The 19,278-nt window shown below is 51.9% G+C and overlaps 2 protein-coding genes across 4 annotated transcripts; one reads left to right on the top strand and one right to left on the bottom strand.

Moving 5' to 3' along the window:
• Nucleotides 1-254: 254 nt before the first annotated feature.
• ACOT8 (acyl-CoA thioesterase 8) lies at nucleotides 255-13,685 on the top strand (the record flags this gene model as incomplete). The annotated part of the gene is made up of 6 exons (XM_079719752.1): nucleotides 255-373; nucleotides 1,648-1,784; nucleotides 7,425-7,650; nucleotides 10,789-10,946; nucleotides 11,471-11,665; nucleotides 13,474-13,685. The coding sequence occupies 6 exons, from the start codon at nucleotides 255-257 to the stop codon at nucleotides 13,590-13,592; spliced, it is 954 nt and encodes a 317-aa protein (XP_079575878.1). The 3' UTR covers nucleotides 13,593-13,685.
• A 27-nt stretch (nucleotides 13,686-13,712) lies between these two features.
• On the bottom strand, nucleotides 13,713-18,717 carry SNX21 (sorting nexin family member 21; the record flags this gene model as incomplete). 3 transcript variants are annotated; one of them, XM_079719749.1, is made up of 3 exons in its annotated part: nucleotides 13,713-14,795; nucleotides 17,845-18,023; nucleotides 18,456-18,717. In XM_079719749.1, 3 exons carry the CDS (start codon nucleotides 18,715-18,717, stop codon nucleotides 14,121-14,123), a joined length of 1,116 nt encoding a protein of 371 aa, XP_079575875.1. In that variant the 3' UTR covers nucleotides 13,713-14,120. The 3 variants fall into 3 exon arrangements, with proteins under 3 accessions (XP_079575875.1, XP_079575876.1, XP_079575877.1); XM_079719750.1 differs by having other exon boundaries at nucleotides 17,845-18,002; XM_079719751.1 differs by lacking the exon at nucleotides 18,456-18,717 and having other exon boundaries at nucleotides 17,852-17,947.
• Between the last annotated feature and the right edge of the window lie 561 nt (nucleotides 18,718-19,278).

The raw sequence follows: 19,278 nt of genomic DNA, 5'->3' as shown, positions 1-19,278 counted from the left end.
CCCCCTCACTGTTATATCCAATCACGCACGGGCTTCCCGGACTGGCACCCATTTTATCCAATCGCTAGAGAGCAGGTGGGCACACTCACCCGAAGACTGACAGGAGCACCGACCAATCATAGCCTGCATCCCACTTTCTCAGGGCTTGCGGGGGACTTCCGGTTACTTAGCTTTTGCTGGAGGCTGCGCGTTCCGTCCAGGTCTCCGCGTGTGCCCCCGAGCGCAGGGTCCCAGGCCGGCAGCAAGTGGGCTACATGTCGTCACCGCAAGCCCTAGAGGACGAACAGGGCGGCGGCGATCCACCCAGGGACCTCCGCAGCGTCCTGGTCACCAGCGTGCTCAACCTCGAGCTGCTGGATGAGGATCTCTTCAGGTAGCCGGCCGCATCGGGGCCGCACCCACGCATTGGGGTCAGAGGCTCCTGATCTTGCCTGCTGCCACCCCATTGCCCCTGCTCGTACCCCGCTGGACGAGGATGGGCTCTGCGCGAGATGCCTGTGCCGCGATTGGGAGGGAACTTGTGCCTGACAAGGCTGCCCCGGCTTCCTCCTCGGCGCGGGGTTCTGTGCAGTCCCACCTCTGGGAGGTCCTGGCAATCTAGGCAAAAAGTGGTGACCCAAGGTATCCTTCTCAGCAGCCTCCCCTGAGGAATCATGTCCCAGGGAGAGCCAGTCCGGAAAGGGCGGTGATTTGTCCAAGGGCACAAACTTATCCGCAGCTCCTGCATATTCACTATAATTTCCTCTTACATTCCTCATCCCTCCCACCACTAGGTGGGGTCTAGTAGCTCTTTATTCATTCTGAGGCCTGAGCCAGTTTCCTTCCTGATGCCGCTTAAATTCTTGACTGTAACTGGGGATTTAATAGTTTGGGCTTCCAAGGCTCCTCCTGGCTTATTGGAAGCTATCTTAGGTATTAACTTAGCCCCACTTAAACCAATTACAAATAACTCCCTGGAGAGCTATTTGCAATGCATTATATGAAAAATGCTGGGCTGGGCAGTGGGAAGCTGGAGACCTAAATTCTTAATCCTCCACTGGGCTCATGCAATGGGCAAGACTTTTCACCTCTGGGGCCTCAGTTTCCTCATCTGTGCACTGAAGGGGTTAGATTTGAAGTCTGAGGGCCCTTCAAGCTCTAAATCTAGTTCTTTTAAGAACTGGGCTGTCAAGTTGAGGGTTGTAAGTGGCAGACCTTAATGCAGTCCCCCCCCGCAGCTTGTGGGGTTCATCTTGGTCTACTCAAGGGCTTGAGAGACTTATGCCTTACCCTGGTATGGGCAATGGAAGAAACACTGGACTTGGGCTCAAACGACCCGGATACTGCTCGGGATGGCAATGGTTGAGCTGTGTGTGTGTGACCTTGCTCAAGTCAGTTTCCCTCTCTGATCCCTGTTCTCATAGTATAAAATATGGGGATTAGTTCATTATCCTTAACTGAAGTCCACAGAAGTTTGGGGCATCCTTAAGGCCTTGAAGTTGTAGGTAGAGTGGTGTTAGGATATTTGCCTGGGGAAAGGCTTTCACCAGATTCTCAAAGGATCCCAAACCCCAATCAGGTCAAGAGATCCTGCACTAGAGGCTCATTGAAAATTGTGGGATGTGGCCCAGCACCCAAGTCTTTCCTGTTTTTTCCCTCTCCCCACAGAGGAAGGCATTACTGGGTACCCTCAAACCAGCGGCTGTTTGGGGGTCAGATCGTGGGCCAGGCTTTGGTGGCTGCAGCCAAGTCTGTGAGTGAAGATGTCCACGTGCATTCCCTGCACTGTTACTTTGTTCGGAAAGGTAAACCAACCCCTCCCTTAACCCACCCCAGCACTGGTGGCCCAGCAGCCACTTCTTTCTGGCCTTGGGGAGCAGACTGAGGAGAAAGAGGGAGAGAGGTAGAGGGGGGAGGGGAGGGGAGGGGGGGGAGGGAGAGGGTTAATTGATCGCCCTTAGGGAAGCCTAGAGAGGAAGAAGGCCTGGGGCCAGGAAGAGCCTTAGACCCCATACCTGCTGAGATACTGGGTACTTGTTTCCTGGCCCACAGTGGCACAAGATTGTGGTGCTTAACTGTTCCCAGTGGGTCTTTTGTTCTTTATTCTTCATACACCTGCTGGTGCCAGTCCTGTGCTGGATCCGCAGAGGGGTGCTGAAACCTCTGCTGGGAGTTTGAGGCAGGCAGCTTAACTTGGAGAAGAGAACAGCCTGGGAAACGAGACCTTGGGTCTAGTCGGAGCTTTGCCATTGATTCACCAGGCGACCTTGAGTGAGATATAACCACCCTCCCCCACCCCTCCTTCATCCCACCTGAAAAATGCAGAAGGGGCGGGGCCAAGCAAGATCTCTGTAGCTGCTTACAGCTCTGGGATCAAATGAAGGAGGAGAGAGTAATCTTTTAAAACCCATGCTCCCTTTTGAGAAACATAAAAATCTCACTCCTAGGCAGATGCTCCCAATTTTAAGAGTCTCTGTCTTCTGCATGGTCCCATCAGCTGAGAAGAATTTATGAAACTTTATGATATGTGATCTGTATTAAAAAAGACAATGGGTTTCCGCCTTCATTTTACAAGTATAAAATAGTTAATAGTGAATACACCTTTTCATACTACGTTCCCATGCCCCTCACTCCCCATCCTTTTACTTCCTTTACTTCCGTGACAGTCATTGCTCTAAAGCATTTGAATACTTACCTTGGGGCGAGCCCCGTTCTCAACTTTGATGCTAGCTGGGGGCAGATGCGCCCTTTGTTCCCTCAATTTGGTTGTAAACTCCAAAAGTGCTGGCCTTTTGATATTGTAATCCTTCTAGCCCAGTGAGACAGTTTTGTTTCGTTTTGGGGGGTGGGGGCATTACCTGATCTCTCTGAATCAGTTTCATCATCTGGTTTCTGAAAAGAATTCTTTGTCTTTGCAGGTAAAGTATCTAGTGCAGGGCCTGGCATGATGTGGGTTTTCCATAAATGGTAATTATCATTACTTTTTGATGATGAACTTATGGGAATAATTAAAATTTGCATGTTACAGTGCACAGCTATGTACATTATCTTGTTTAATCCTCTTAAGTAAACAGCATTCCTGCCACTATTCTATGTATAAGGAACCTTGGACCCAAAGAGGTTATGTAAGAAGCTCCCATAATGCTCAGGTAGGCAAAGCCAGGATTTGAACCTGAGTTGCTTTGTGTGGCTCCAAGCTCTACACTTTGTTCTCCTTCTGTGATTTTCTCTTTCCTTCTTGGGAAATAATTCCAAACCATGGGAGAGCCCATCTCAGGTTCTGGGGGAAACATCCACTTCCTTGGAAATTCTCCATCCAGGGGCAGCATGAAATGCACCGTGCCAACACTGATAATCACCAATTATTTGTGTCCCTATCTGCTTCTTGAAAGGGTACAAGACAGATTAAAATAATTGGCAGCTATTATAGAACTATTAAAATAAAAGTCAGAATTCCCTGGTGGTCCAGTGGTTAGGACTCCACACTTTCACTGCTGAGGGCCTGGGTTCGATCCCTGGTCATGGAACTAAGATCCCGCAAGCTGTGTGGTGTGGCCAAAAGTAAATCAATTAATTGATTTTTAGAATAAAATAAAAGTCAAGGCAGATTAGGAGTATGGGATTAACAGATACAAACTACATAAAATAGATAAGCAACAAGGATTTACTGTGTAGCACAGAGAATTATATTCAGTATCTTGTAATAACCTATAATGGAATATAGTCTGCAAAAAAATTAAGTATGGGAAAAAATAAAACATTTGGGGTAAAAAAAAATTTTTTAAGAAGGATATTAAGTTTTTTATTTTTTGGTCGGGCCACACGGCTTGTGGGATCTTAGTTCCCAGACCAGGGATTGAACTCGTGCCCTCAGCAGTGAAGGCGCGGAGTCCTAACCACTGGACCACCAAGGAATACCCTGGGACAAAATTTTCAAAAGTAATAATAAATAAAAGTCAAGGGCCAGGAGGCTAGTAGTAACGGGATTTGGGGGAAATAATTGTGTCAAAATACTAGGCTAAGGCATATCATTGCAGTTTTATACAAAAGTTAGTTCCGAGCTTCCTGGCAGCAAGGCAAAAAGGGAAGCTCTCTTATTAGTTTGTGATGTGACCCTCTACCAGGTGCATGAAGATTTATAAACAGTTATGGTGCTCCAATGATATATAGATATATTTTTTAATTTTTTTATTGGAGTATAGTTGCTTTACAATGTTGCTAATGATATTTTTAATTAAAAGATACTGGGAGGTGGAGGTGTTGGTCCTTGGCCATTTATCATATCAATCCTCTTTCTAAAAGCCCAGTACAGAATGTTAGTCAGTTTGGGTTTTTTGTTTGTTTGTTTTTTGATTAAAAAAAGTATTTCTCGGGCTTCCCTGGTGGTGCAGTGGTTGAGAGTCCGCCTGCCGATGCAGGGGACACGGGTTCGTGCCCCAGTCTGGGAAGATCCCACATGCCGCGGAGCGGCTGGGCCCGTGAGCCATGGCCGCTGAGCCTGCGCGTCCAGAGCCTGTGCTCCGCAACAGGAGAGGCCACAACAGTGAGAGACCCACGTACCGCAAAAAAAAAAAAAAAAAAAAAGTATTTCTCAGGGCTTCCCTGGTGGTACAGGCATTGAGAATCCGCCTGCCAATGCAGGAGACATGGGTTCGAGCCCTGGTCTGGGAAGATCCCACATGCTGCGGAGCAACTAAGCCCGTGTGCCACAACTACTGAGCCTGCACTCTAGAGCCCCGAGCCACAACTACTGAAGCCTGCGCGCCTAGAGCCTGTGCTCCACAACAAGAGAAGCCACAGCAGGGAGAAGCCTGCGCACCACAATGAAGAGTAGCCTCCGCTCACCACAACTAGAGAAAAGCCCGTACGCAGCAACGAAGACCCAACGCAGCCAAAAATAAAATTAAAAAAAAAAAGTATTTCTCTAGATAGGTAGAAGAATGTAATACAGGTGTTATCTGACTTGGTATAGGTTTAAAGCATGGAGAATCTTGAGCAGGAGTCAAAAAACATTATTCTGTAAAGGCAGAGTAAATATTTTAGGTTTTGTGGGCAAAAGCAATAGCAAATAGTATGTAAACAAATGGGCTTGGCCATATTCCAAAAAATGTTATTTACAGCATCAGTTTCCCTATCTATACAGTGGTGATAAGACCCACTTTGCTTAGTTAACGTGAGACCAACGTGAGAAAAGATACCTTAGCAACAATAAAAAAATTCATAAACAGAAACCTCCATTAAGTAGAGTTGGGAGACCAGAGGGGGGAGCGCTCATGCCCTGTAACAATAGCAGAGCCCGACAGGAAAAAGACTCCTTTCTGGCAGGGACTCAGCCAATGAAAAACCATGGGCTCTTTGTTTACTAGGGCCCTCCCAATTGCACTATACTATAGCCCTCCCTTTTCCCCTCTATAAAAGCATTCTCCTCTTGCTGGACGGGGACTTGCATGTGGCTCACCGTGGTTGCAGACCCCGAATTGCATTTCTCTGCTGATCCTGAAGAAACTCATCTTTGCTGGAGAAGTATCTGGCTGTCTGTTTCAGGTCCACATAACTAATGCACTCACTCCATAACTGTTATCTTGCTTCCTTCAATATACTGCAGAGCCTACCAGCTCTATTCCAAAACAAATTTTAAAGAACAGGTCTGGAACTCATTCACACTGAAAGGTAAATCACTAGTAACTGAAAATACTGAATTTCAGCTGCAGCCCAAGGATTGGATGACAGCTTTTTTTTTTTTTTTTTAATAGTTCGTTGATAGGGAAGGGAGGCCTCCTTCCCAGCCCCTGAAATCAGACTGCTTATGTAGCTGTCTCGTTTCTGGACTCTTGGGAAGCCCTTCTCAAAGGCCTTTGGCCTTGAGGAGCCCCCATTCTAATTAAAAATGCCCCTTTGGCATTGCTGGCTAACAGACCTGAGCAAACCCACTGGGTTCAGGGCTTCAGGGCTTCATAGGCGTGTTTATTGCTGTTGAATGAGCCCCCAGTGCCTGGCGGGCTCCCCATTTGGATGGGGTGGAGGAAGCAATGCTTCTCTAGACCTGCTTCTTTCATCTCAAAGTTGAAAATCATCCCCAAGACATCTTACCACCTAGATGTCAGGGTTCTCCAAGGTTGGTCTGACTCAGACTAAAGGACTTCAGGGACACCAGGAAGACTCTCTCTAAAAACCCTCCCCGACCTGTTCATTGAGGGTTAATAGTCCTCACGCTGGGGCCAGTGTCTCATCCTGCCTTGTGAGCACAGATAGCGAAGGAGAAGGGTCAGGTGACTTCCATTTGCATTAAGGATGAAGGGACTGACAGCGGGCTTTTCCTGGGAGAATGAATTATCAGACAGTGGCCAAACCATATATAAAAATAGAACTCTGAGCCACAACTGGTAGCAACTAGCACAGGAAGCCAACCTACTATCTACAAGTCAGGCTTGGAGAAAGTCAGACCACCATTTCTAGCAGCCAGTCCAGGAAGCCAAACCATAGTCCCTGTAATGATCATCCCCTAATGGCCGGGACTTGATGAATAACTGAGAGCTTCCCTAAGTTTTGCCCCTGCTTCCAACTTAGGACTAACTGGGGAAAGCCAAACATGCACCCCTCACCAATTACACAGGCTGCCTGCTTCTAGTTAGCCTGCCTATCGCCATGCCAGCAGCCTCCAAGCAGGGCATACCTGAAACCTTTTTTTTCACTATAAAGCTTTCCCGCTCCTCTGTCTGTCTCTGAGTCTCTGCCAGGCGGAAGTGATTGTGGCTGATTCCCTTGATGCACTAAACTCTGAATAACCTTTGCTTGTTCTCAAAAAAAAAAAAAAAAAAAAAAAGAAAGGAAGAAAAGAAAAACAAATCAGGCAGCAGGCCAGATTTGCTGACCCCTGATCCAGAAGAATGGTACCGGGTTCATGACAAGATCCCAGTCACAGAGGGAACAAGACAAAAGCTGAGAGTATTTTATTGAACAAACACAGAGCACTTACTACGTGCCAGATATTATTCTGAATACTTTACGACTCTGAACTAATTTAATCCTCATTAAAATCCTGAGAGGTATGAACACTATGATGATCCCCATTTCACAGACGCGTTAACTGCTCAAAGAGGTTAAGTGACTTTCCCAAGGTCACAGAGCTGGTGAGTGTCAGAGCCGGGCTTTGAATGCAGGGAATCTGGCAGTGTCCCTTTTGTCCTGTGCTGTTGACAGAGAGGATCTCCACCTGCACCGGGAGCATCCCAATGACAGGGTCTAGGGTTCTCTCCCCAGTACCTGGGCTTCATCAGGCCTCAGTCAGTAGCTACCAAGCAGAGAAGGAATGGAGAACAAGCAACAGAGGGGCCTGTCCAGCCATGGTGATGGTGAGAGGGCCCTGTCCAGCCATGGTGATGGTGAGAGGGCCTACGGGGTTCAGTTGGGCTCACCATGTGCTGTGTGCCCTTTGCCTGCCGCAGGGGACCCGAAGGTGCCGGTTCTGTACCAGGTGGAACGGACGCGAACAGGGGTGAGCTTCTCCGTGCGCTCTGTGAAGGCTGTGCAACACGGCAGGCCCATCTTCATCTGCCAGGCCTCCTTCCAGAAGACCCAGCCCAGCCCTGTGCAGCACCAGTTCTCCATGCCTACCGTGCCCCCGCCGGAAGAGCTGCTTGGCCACGAGGCCCTCATTAACCAGTATTTAAGGTGAGAGACCTCAAGGTCCCAGGACAGTGTTCAAACTGCAGTCGCCACCTGTTAGCAGGCCACGGAGTCCTTTAGTTGATCTCGGCCAGCATTTTAAAAAGCTGGACTAGGGAATTCCCTGGCAGTCCAGTGGTTAGGGCTCTGTGCTTCTACTGCAGGGGGCACGGGTTCGATCCCTGGTTGGGGAACTAAGATCCCACGAGCCATGAGGCACGGCCGGGGTGGGAGCGGGGCGCGGGGAAGCTGGACTAGAAAAGATACTAGAGTGTATTGCCTGTAGTAAGGGTAGGCATCCTTTTGTGAAACATTAGTTCAATTGTGTGTGAGAGCATGTGTGCCCATGGGTGGGTGTTGTTGGATCATGGTGTGAAATGCAGGGCTTCCTGTTCAGCCAGTTCAGGTACTGTTACAGCTTTCCTACTGTTTAAACACTGAAATACTTCTATAACTGTTGGTAAATACCTCCCCAGTCCCTGAGTGGTCCCCCTTCACTTCCAGGGTCACCCATGACCCAGCAGCCTAGGAGTTAATGCCTGCCAGGGGTGAGGGTCCCTGCTGCAGAGCTGTGGCCCTGCTGCCTTTGCCTTAGTGCATGTTAAGTATTTTGAATGTCACCTGGTAAAATAGGTTTCTTACCTGAATCACAGCTAATAAAGTTGGAAAAATGCTGGCGCAGTGGAAAGAGCTCTGGGTCCTGACACAGGACAAGTCACGGGGATTTGTTACGGCACAGTGAGGCCAAACCAACCGAAACATCGGAGTTTGGAGCAGAGAAAGGTTTATTCCAAGGCCATGCAAGGAGATGGGTGGCTCACACTCTAAAAAACCCCAAGCTCCCTGAAGGGCTCTAGAGCGCAGGCTTAATAGTTGTGGCACATGGGCCTAGGTGCTCCGCAGCATGTGGGATCTTCCCAGACCAGGGATCAAACCCACGTCCCCTGCATTGGCAGATGGATTCTTAACCACTGTGCCAACAGGGAAGTCCCTCCTGAAGGGTTTTGGCAAAGCATTTTTAAAAGCCAGGTAAAGGAGGAGGGTCGCAGGATTATGTGATCAGCTCATGCACAATTCTCTGATTGGCTGATGGTGAGGTAAGAGGGCAGCATCACAGGGGTTAACATTGTTAGTCCTTAGGCTCCAGGAGGCCTGGGGCTATGTCCTCATGGTCATCAAGTAGTTAACATCTTTCATTTGGCTGGGGGGGTGTGGTTAGCATCTGTAAAACAGCTCAGGAAATGTGCATCACATACTGTTATCTAGGTACTTCAGAGAATAAAGCAGAGCATATGGGGGAAGGGCCTGTCCCAGGAAGGCCCCATAGGGTCCTGCTCGGTTACAGTTCCCCTCTTCAATCTTGAGGAGAACAGGTTTTTTTTTTTTTACATTTTTAAAAAATTATTATTTTCTTTTGCTTTATAACAAATTTAATCAGTTATACATATACATATGTTCCCATATCCCCTCCCTTTTGCGTCTCCCTCCCACCCTCCCTATCCCACCCCTTCAGGCGGTCACAAAGCACCGAGCTGATCTCCCTGTGCTATGCGGCTGCTTCCCGCTAGCTATCTATTTTACGTTTGGTAGTGTATATATGTCCATGCCGCTCTTTCACTTTGAGAACAGATTTTGAACAATAAAAGGAATAAAGGTTCAGATAAGGAGGTTAATCGTAAACTTGACAGAGGTATCCACAGGGTCCTGCTCGGTTATAGATTGGGGCCAGGGCTCCGCCTCTATTAGAGCCCACCTGCTGTGTAGCTTTGCTCAACCCCCCAGCCTCTCAGAGCCCTGCTTCTTCATCTAAAACATGGGAATGGCTGTTTTTGCCCTGCAGACTTCACAGCTGTATCGTAAGGAGAGCCCTGCTGCCTTGTGCAGCAGTCAGGGCTGTCAGCCCGGTGATGGAACAGATGTGCATCTGCACCTAGGAAAAGCCTGGGTTCACATCTAGACCGTCCCTGCCAGCCGTGTGAGTTCGGCAAGTTGCTTTTCCACTCTGAGCCTGTGTCCTCCGTTGTAAAATGGTGCCAATCAGAATTTCTACCTTATAAGGCTGCTGTGAGGATTACACAGGACAACAAGGCCCGCAGTGAGTGCTCAGTAAATTGTAGTTACATCACTCTTGACAGAGAGGAATAAGCATGGAGCCTGGTATGCGCTCAGAGCTCCAAAATGTTTGAGAAATGAAAGGAGGACATTGTTCTTAAAGGTCCCTGAATCTAGAGTTGTGTGTCCCATAAGGAAGCCGCTAACCACAGGTGGCTATGTTAAGTTAATTAACGTTAAATAGAATTAATTCAGTTCTGGTCCTCGGTCACACTGGCCACATTTCAAGCCCTCAACAGCTACATGTGGCTCGTGGCTACCACAGCGGACAGTGCAGCTACAGACCATACCATCATCACAGAAGGTTCTGTCAGACAGGGCTCGAAAGGATAGGGATGGAAACGGAAATCCCGGGGAAGAGCCTAGGGGCACAAGGGGTGGTCCTTACTGTGGCAAAGGGGCTTCCCTGGAAATGGGCTCCGCTCCCTGGAACAGCGTCCCCGGTTGCTCAGGGTGAGGTAAGTCAGTCCAAGTAGGGCAGCCTGTTTCCTGAGTGTTAGAATAGAGAAGTGGTCAAGAGTGTGAACCAAGGAGCCAGACTGGCTGGGTCCGAACCCCGTGCCCCTCCACTTCCTGAGCAGGCTACCTGCACCCTCTGTGCTTGCTTCACGTATCAGATGGCAGTGAGAACAGCATGGATCTCACAGAGGTGTTGACGGGTGAGTTCATGTGTGTGAAATGCCTGGAACGGGGCCTGTCACAGGGTACACCGCATGACTAGATGATGTGTTGGCTTCATATGCCTTATCTTGTCTCCTCCACAGTATTTACTATGAGGTAGGTGACTGTCATTATCCACATTTTGCAGATGGGAAAAAGGCTGAGCGATGACTAACTTGCACCAGGCCACAGGGCTCATAAGTGGCAAAGAAAGGATGCAAATCTATCCTATCTTGCCTGCCAGAGGGGAGGGGAGCTTTGGGGATAAGTCAGGAGTCCCTGTGGAGGAATGAGAGGGGTCAGAAGAGGCGGCTCAGAGGACAGGCTCCCCATCTTCCTGGGTCTCCCCGTCCCTCTCCCCTTTACTTTCAGGGACCCTAACCTTCAAGAGAAGTACCGAGTGGGGCTGAACCGAATTGCTGCCCGGGAGGTGCCCATTGAGATCAAGCTGGTAAACCTACCCACTCTGAGCCAGCCGCAGAGCATGGAGCCCAAACAGATGTTCTGGGTGCGAGCCCGGGGCTACATTGGTAAGAGGACCCCATGGCCTGAAAGGAAACGCTCTCCGGGGGCCTAGACCTGTACCTCATTTGCCCTTTGTGGCCTTGGGCATGTCACTTCCCCACTCTGGGCCTGTTTACTTATCTGCATGATGGGGAGGTTGGCTCAGCCCTTTGCATGGGGAGAACGGGCAGGTGACTGTAATCCTAATGCTGCCCCTTTCTGGGGAAGGCAAGGCACCTTGCCGAGATTCTTCCCCAGGTCCCCTGCTAAGCATCAGGTGCCTTTGTGCAAATTGGAAGAAGACCCTTCAGGGGTCCACGGTGGAAGACTTGGGGACGGAAGACTGGATTTCAATCCTCACTTGCACCTGACCCCTCCCATCCCTGTCTCCCTTATCGCCCATCACACACACACACCTTGGGCCAGGTGCCCTTGGGCAGTGAACAGTCTGCACACCTATGCACGGCAGCCCCTTTCTCCCTACCTCCCTTCAGGTCCTGAGCTGTAAAGCCCAGGAGCCCAGGGCTGATGGGGCCGGAATCTGTTGCAGGGGAGGGCGACATGAAGATGCACTGCTGCGTGGCAGCCTATATCTCGGACTATGCCTTCCTGGGCACAGCACTGCTGCCCCACCAGTGGCAGCACAAGGTGCACTTCATGGTCTCCTTGGATCACTCCATGTGGTTCCACGCCCCTTTCCGAGCTGACCACTGGATGCTCTATGAGTGTGAGAGCCCCTGGGCCGGTGAGTGTGGGACCATGGGGGATGAGGGTGCTGACCCTGGGAGGGCAGGGAGCCTGCTTTCTTGGGTGATGCTGTCCCCCACCCACTTTCTATGGAGCACCACACAGATCACTCACTTCCTCTTCTGCTTCCCTAGGCTGTGGTATCCTTGTCTTCAAAATGACAGGGTGAGGCCTGAGGATGGGACACCTGCTCAGCTCTTAATTTCTGTAACATGCTGGGAATATGATTCAGTTTATCTCAGAGACTCAGTTCTAGTCCCAGAACCACTTCAGATTCCCTGTGTGATCTTGGGCAAGTCCCATCTCCTCTCTGAGCCTGTTTCCCCATCTAAACAAATAGGGTTGCATTAAAACAGAGGTATCCAAAGCTGGTGGCTCATCAGACCACCACCTGGGGGAGCTTTTTCAGAACACTCTCAGATTCCATCCCTAAGATTCTGACTCTGCAGATCTTGGATGAGATCCAGGTAACTATTTTTAAGAAGCTCCCGGGACTTCCCTGGCGGTCCAGTGGTTAAGACTCCATGCTTTCACTGCAGGGGGCACAGGTTTGATCCCTGCTTGGGGAACTAAGATCCCGCATGCTGCACGGCGCAGCCAAAAAATTAAAATAAAAAAAAAGCTCTCTAAGTGATTCTGACAATTAACCTGGTTGAGGGTCAGGGCACTCAGCATTCTCTAAGGGCCCCACTGCTTGGATACTCCTTATAGCGTTGAGAGAAACCCAGACTCGTTCATCAGTGCCTAGTCTCAGAGCCCTGGGTTCCTTTCCAAGGAAGTGCATTTCAAACAAAGAAAAGCCTTGCTTGGTGAAACAAGGACAAAACTTGAGGGACTTCTTATACTCAGGGAAGGGGGGCTCTCAAGCACCAACAGCATCACAATAAAGGAGCCACCACTTGAAGTTAGGACTCTTGGGTTCATGTTTGGCCTGAGCCTTCAGGCCAAGTCCCTGAGCCTCTCTGGACTTGACTGGCATCATCTGGAACATGGGACAAGGCCTAAGTGAGCTGTTCTGCATATAAGAGAAACCAGCAGTTCCCTTCCTAAATAATCAGACTAAGGCCCTGGGCTAGCAAGGGAGAATCTCCACATGGGGAGGGGGATGGCCAGGTCTCATGGCTCCACGTCCTGTCCTCCGAGCCCCTTTGTCCCTGTGGGGATGGAGGTGGGGTTTTTTTTGTTGGTTGGTTGGTTTGAATGAATTACCAGCCTGGAGGGCCTGGTTTGATTTATTATAAAGGGAACTGATGGGGGCTTCCCTGGTGGCACAGTGATTGAGAGTCCGCCTGCCGATGCAGGGGACACCGGTTCGTGCCCCGGTCCGGAAAGATCCCACATGCCGCGGAGAGGCTGGGCCCGTGAGCCATGGCCGCTGAGCCTGCGCGTCCGGAGCCTGTGCTCCGCAACGGGAGAGACCACAACAGTGAGAGGCCCGCGTACCGGGGTGGGGGGGAAAGGGAACTGATGGGTTTCCTCACACAGGTGGCCAGAAGTGGGGCAGATCTGGTTAGCTGAGCTACTGAACCACACTGTTCTCAGAACGTCTCCCCTTGGGATTTTTTTGAGGAAGCCAGCAGATATGTGAAAGTGCTTTTAAACTATCAAGTGGGATTCCCATGGGAGGAGTTACCCCCGATGACCAACCATAATAGGCTCCTAAAAGGGTGCTTGGCGATTGGGAGTGCCCACAACACTGAGTGTACCCTGGCATGGGGTGGCCCAACCTGAGTTGTACGTTTTTCAAGGAGGGCATTTGGCTGGGTGGAAGGAAACAGAAGGCCGTTCTCTCCCTTATCTTCGCAGGTGGCTCCCGGGGCCTAGTTCATGGGCGGCTGTGGCGTCGGGACGGGGTCCTGGCTATGTCCTGTGCCCAGGAGGGCGTGATCCGAGTGAAGCCCCGGGACTCAAAGAGCAAGCTGTAGCTAGAGGTACCAGCTTGGTCTGGGACTTCAAGGATCTCCCTTCTCTCCCGACTCCTGAGGCAGGAGTTATCCAGGGCTGGGCCTTTGGTGCTGAACATGGAATAAAGAGACTTCTACCAGTGGAGCTGCTGGCCTTTAATCCCCCTGGGCCGGAACTGCAGCCCTCCCTCCAGCCATCAACCCCAGGACTCCTGGGCCAGAGTCCCTGGCCCTTAGCCAGGCTGGCTTGGAGGCCCAAGGAAAAGGGACCATTGACCCTGACCTGGGGCACAGCCCCCAGATAGTCATAAGCTTGAGAGGCTGCACCCGGCTTTCTCCCTGCACCATCCTAGCCAAAGCTTGTCCTGAGCCCAGCTCCACAGAAGAAGCACATTTCTTCACTCTGCTACAAATCCTTTGTGGAACTTCTAGGGGTTCCCAGCACCCCTGGTCACCTCCCAAATGCTGTCTGTGTCCTCATCCGCCCCTACCCCACTTCCCATACTGGGGCAGTGCCTCTCCCCACAGTGGCCTTAAGTCTAGGTGTGGTTAGTCCAGCACCTCCTTGATGAGTAGTTCTTTGAGACTGGGGGGTGGCGTGGGCGTCAGGCCTGCCTCTTGCAGGGCCTGGAGCCGGGCCTCTGATTGGTGTTTGTCCAGGCCGAGGTGCCAGGAGAGCCGCACGTGGGCCTCCAGAAAGGGTGCCAGAAAAGGGTGGGGGCTCTTGTCCCCCAGCAGCTGTAGGGCCTTCTCACAGCATGCCCGGGCCTCCCCAGGGTCCTCCAGCTCCTGGTGGCACACAGCCAGCCCCGCCAGGGTCAGCAGAGGGCGATCCGGGCCTGAGGGGACACCCAGCTGGGCCTGCAGCTGCCAGGCGTTGGCCCAGAGCGCCAGGGCCTCGCGGTAGAGGCCAGTGCAGGTGAGGCTCTGCGCCCGCCGCAGCTCCGGCAGCACAAAGAAGTCTTGCAGGTCCGGGGCCTGGCGCAGCTCAGGGACTGCCTGGAGGTGGCCCAAAAACTGCTCGAAGGCCCGGCTGCGGCGGGCGATGGTCTCTGCGGTAAAGTTCCGGCGCAGGCGCTTGCGGGGGAAGGAGATGGCAGCCATGGGGCCCCGGAACTGCCGCTGCAGGTTTCGGTGCAACCGCTCAAAGTCCGAGTATCGGCGGGAGATCTGGGCTGGCTGGCGACCCGGTGGCCCCGGGCCCATCACGGCGAGGGTGTAGAGCTGCGGGGGAGGGTGGGGGTCAGGGCAGGTGCAGGGTGTCCCCGGGACCCTTCCCTCTCACTTCCAGCTCTCTTCCCCCACCTCTTCCCTTCACCCCCGAGGCTGCTGGAGAGCCCAGTCTCATCTTACCTGAGGCTCATCTGAAATGACCCAGGCCCAAGGCAGCATGGGGAGAAAAAGACAGAGATGAGCTTCAGCGCCTGGTCCAGCCGCCCCCTCTGCCCCTCCTAGGGAGTACTCCCTTCGCATAGGGCAGTGAGCTCTTCTAACAGCCCCTCTGGAAAACCAGCCGAGGGCCGAAACCCAGGCCCATCTCTTGGGCCTCTAGAGCTAACTAACCTTTAGGATCAGCTTGGAGCTTTATTCCACTCTGGATACATAGCCCTACATCCCTGGCCAGGTTATTCCAATCCAGACCCAGAACACAGTTTTTCAGACAGCCCCAGTAGCGACCAGTGTGAAAAGTGCACTGGGACCCAAGTTCTAACCTCAGGTCAGGTGCTCCCTCACTATGGGATGTCAGGCAGGGCAGTCCCCTTCTTGGGTCCGTTTCCGACTCTAGTGAATGGAGCGCTGGCCCAGCTCACTGTTTACTTAAGTGTGGGACGTGTGCAAACGTTGGTACCTGGGTGGTTTAGGGGGTATGTACTGGAGTAAATAACACTGAATCAGAGGCAGGAGGCGATGCCCCCACTAATTCTCTGTGAACCTTTCTGACTGCACGTTGAGAAGCTCTCAGTTTGGTTTTAAAAAGCCCTTTTCATCTCCATTTTTAGAAAAGAGCCAGAAAGAGACTCTCAGGTCAGGGCCTTCTTCAGGCAGCAGCATCCAGGCAGGGCTTAATGACACTTTCACTGCTTTTATTTTTATGGTTATCTTCTCTTTATGGCAAGTGAGCCTTTCCATATACAGTTGTGCTATAAAGTCTTTTAAACTTATTTTTTAAAAAATAGGTTTATTTGAAGAGAAATGTGAAGCACAGAATGGTACATGTAGCATTTAGATAGGACAAGAATTGTGAGGGTGCTGGAGGTTTGGGAAACACTGAACAAGATGACCACTAAGCTTCCCCCCAGGTCCGAGAACCCAAATATGGATTAATCTGTAATCATGCTGAGCTAACAGGTCTAAAGGGGGGATTAGCAAGCGTTCGATGTTGAAAGCATACTAACACCAAACCGAGATTTCCCTCTCGAATTTGTTCTGTGAAACTGCCAATATCCTAGCCACCCCTGGTCAGTTAGGTTTGCCTGCTCTATCCTTCCCTTGAAGAGTCACAGTGTACATTAATATTCAGGATTAAAAAGTTTAACAATAAAGAAGCTTATTTTACTCTCGTTCAACTCTGCATTCCCAAAACATATTGCATATTGACTGTAAAAACTTTTTTTTTTTTTTTAAAGAACAGTTATTGATATTCCAGGGAACCAATTTTCTGCTGAACACATTTCAGGAAGCACTGGTCTATAGTGACCCGTTATGCTCATCTAGCTTTTATTTTCATTTGTAATTTCTGGACAAAAACCCATTTTAGATCCATTATCTGATCCTTATACTGTCCCACTGAGATAGGTAATAAGAGTCACTCCATTAACGGAGCGCCTACCCTGCACCACGTGCTGTGCCTGGCTCTTCACATCTACTATTTTATCATCACAACAGCACTGCCAGGAAGCCATCCTTACCTCCGTTTGACAGCTCAGGAAGCAGGCCCCAAGGGGGGCAAAGGGCTCAAAGACCTCCCTTAAGTCACACGGCTGGTAAATGGCCCAGCTGGGACTCAAACCCAGGCCGACCTAATTCCAAAGCCTGTGCTCTTAACACCCAGGAGATGTTAAAGCAGGATTTAGGGTCCCCATCGAACAAAGAGAAGATTCGTTTCCCCAGACCTGGGCCAGGCCAAACTTGGCTCTATCCTGTCATTCTCTTCCCAGAGTTGCCCGCATACTTCCCTGTCTCCCAGCTGCTACTAGATAACTGATCCTTGGCGCCCCTTTCCTGTGCATGACCCCCAGCCAGGACTTTTGCCACTTAAGATCTGATCATCGGAGTCAATCCCTGCTCAAATGGGAGCAGTCGCCCCATGGGCATGGCCCTTTTTTCACTAAGAGCTGCAGAGAGGGGTGGAGAAGCCCAGATGTGGGACAGGGCTCCAGGCCCCCCTCCTGCTGAGTCAGAAATGGAGGAGGGTGGTGAAGAGGAGGGAAGTGAGAGGCAGGGAGCTGCTGCTGCCATGACCAGCCAGGTCAGGCTGGGTTTCAGGACCGGGACCACCGAATTCGCCATGTGTTTCTCCTTTCCACAGCCAGGAAATCAGGGCCTCCCCCCCCCGGCACTGATCTTCACCCCAACCCTACCCATCCCATAAATCCAGTCCTTAGGACAAACTTATTCTGTACAGGTGTGGGTGCTGGAGAACTGACTTTCCTGGGTGGTAAAGAGGCTACAACAGGCCCTAGAGGCCAGACATTTTCAACCCAAAGTTAAGTAATAATAATAGAACTACCATTTTATCGAGCACTTCATGATGCCAGGTGCAAGGCTCAGGGCTTTCTATGCACTGTCTCATTCGATTTCTGCGACAATCCTGGGCATTATCCCCTTGTTCAGATGAGGAAACAGGGTCGTCAAAGTTTCACAATTCACCCAAAGTCAAACGACTGGTAGTAACTGGGATCCAAAACCCATTTTTCTAACCACTAACCAATGCAACTTTGATCTCAAGTCTGACTCAGATAATATTCTTCCTTGTGTATCTTGCATCTTGCAACGATTTGCAAAACCCAGGGAGCAGGGGACACGCACATTAGTTCTTAGTCTCAGAACCAGGACTGGATAGGTCCATAGTCCCTCAAAAAAAGTTTTAAGTCATTTGCCTGAGGATTTGCTCAAGTTACATCCCCTTTCTGGCTTCAGTTTCCCCATCTGTAAAATGGGGCAGCCATTTATAACTACACAGCCAGATCCCCCAGGAAGCTGGCGTTTTCCCTACTTTCTCTTAGCCAGACTTCTAGACTCACAGCCCAGGGATTCCTGGACCCTCACTCACCACGTACTTGGAGGGCGGGTCCTTGACCACGTTGGCGCTGGTCACCTCAAAGAGCAGCCGCTGGGGTACCAGGGTGTTCCGGGACTTCTTCCAGAAATCTTGCAACTGCCGTCTCAGGAGCTGACTGCCCCGCTGCCCATCAGGTGGGGGACTCCGTTCTGCCTGAGCACAGGATGGGCCTGGGGCCAGGTTCCACATAAATTACATGCCCTGACCTCATTCATCCTCCCAACAAATGACAAAGGATTTATCCCCATTTGACATAAATGGAAACGGAGGGCCAGAGAGGGGGCCTGGTGCCAAACACCTGCCCGGCAGACAGTAGATGTTAAATAAATATCTCCACCCCCAAAAGATTGCTAGCACATTACTACCATTTGTATCCCAGACCCTGTACACATCATGCCCTAAACCACCCGGGATGGGAGGGATTTCCCCTATTTGACACTTGGCTGAGAGAGGTGTTGCGACTCTCTCAAGGTCACACAGCCAAGGGGTGGCTGGGGCACTTAAAGAAGTGTCTGCGTTTCGGCTGGATCAGCTCGGGAACGCGGCTGGGGTGGAGGCCTAATCGAGCCCCAGGGTTCCCGCCTCCATCCTCCCGCACTCGCCTGCGTCTTCTCCCGCCGCCCGGTCCCCATCGGGCAGCGGGTCGGGGTCGGCCTCCTCGTCGTCCTCGTCGTCCTGGTCCTCGTCGTCCTCGGCACTGGTGAAGCTCAGGGTGCCGCTGAGGCGGGACGACAGGCCCTCGGCGTCGTCGTCCTCCAGTTCCGAGCTCTCCGGGAACTGCTCGGCCTCGGGGCCGGCCGCTGCCTCCCCGGGGCCGTCGCCGGTCAGGGCGTGCCGCAGCCGGTGCAGGAGCCGCGAGGCCATGGCACCCCGGGGGGAGCTCGCGACGCTGGGTCCCGGGCTGGGGAGGGAGGCGGACCCCAGCCCCGCGCGAGGAGGGGGCGGGGCGGGGCCGGGATTGGGGGAGGGAGGGGCGCCGCGGAGGCCCCGCCCCTGCCTGTGGAGGGTCCCGCGACTCTCCCGGCTCCTCTTTCACCCCCTGGCGCGGGTCTGCCTCCTGCGCCTCGGGGTGCACTCTGGGGCGCCCCGCTCCCCGGGGTTCTCGTGCAGCCCGCGGTGCCTGGACGAGGGCAACCGGGCTCCGCCGCGTTCCGCCGGGCCCAGGCCGCTCCGGCCCCTTCCTGCCGCCGCCCCGCCTCCGGCCCCGCCTGCTCCCTGAGGCGCCCGGGAGTCCCGGGCCCTTCGCTCCATGAGGGATTTGGGAATCCTGGGTAGGCCTGGGCAAGCCCCCGGCCCCCTAAGGGATCGTCCCCAATCCGGAGGGGCCTACACCCTCCATGAATCCTCCCAACCCTCCGGAGACCCAGGCTGGCCCCAATCTATCCCCTAATTTTTACCCAGCACTCTAACTTTCCAAAGTCATTA

The sequence above is a fragment of the Hyperoodon ampullatus genome (assembly GCF_949752795.1).
Source record: "Hyperoodon ampullatus genome assembly, chromosome: 14".
Taxonomy (NCBI): Eukaryota; Metazoa; Chordata; class Mammalia; order Artiodactyla; family Ziphiidae; genus Hyperoodon; species Hyperoodon ampullatus.
This window is presented reverse-complemented; position numbering and strand designations above follow the sequence as displayed.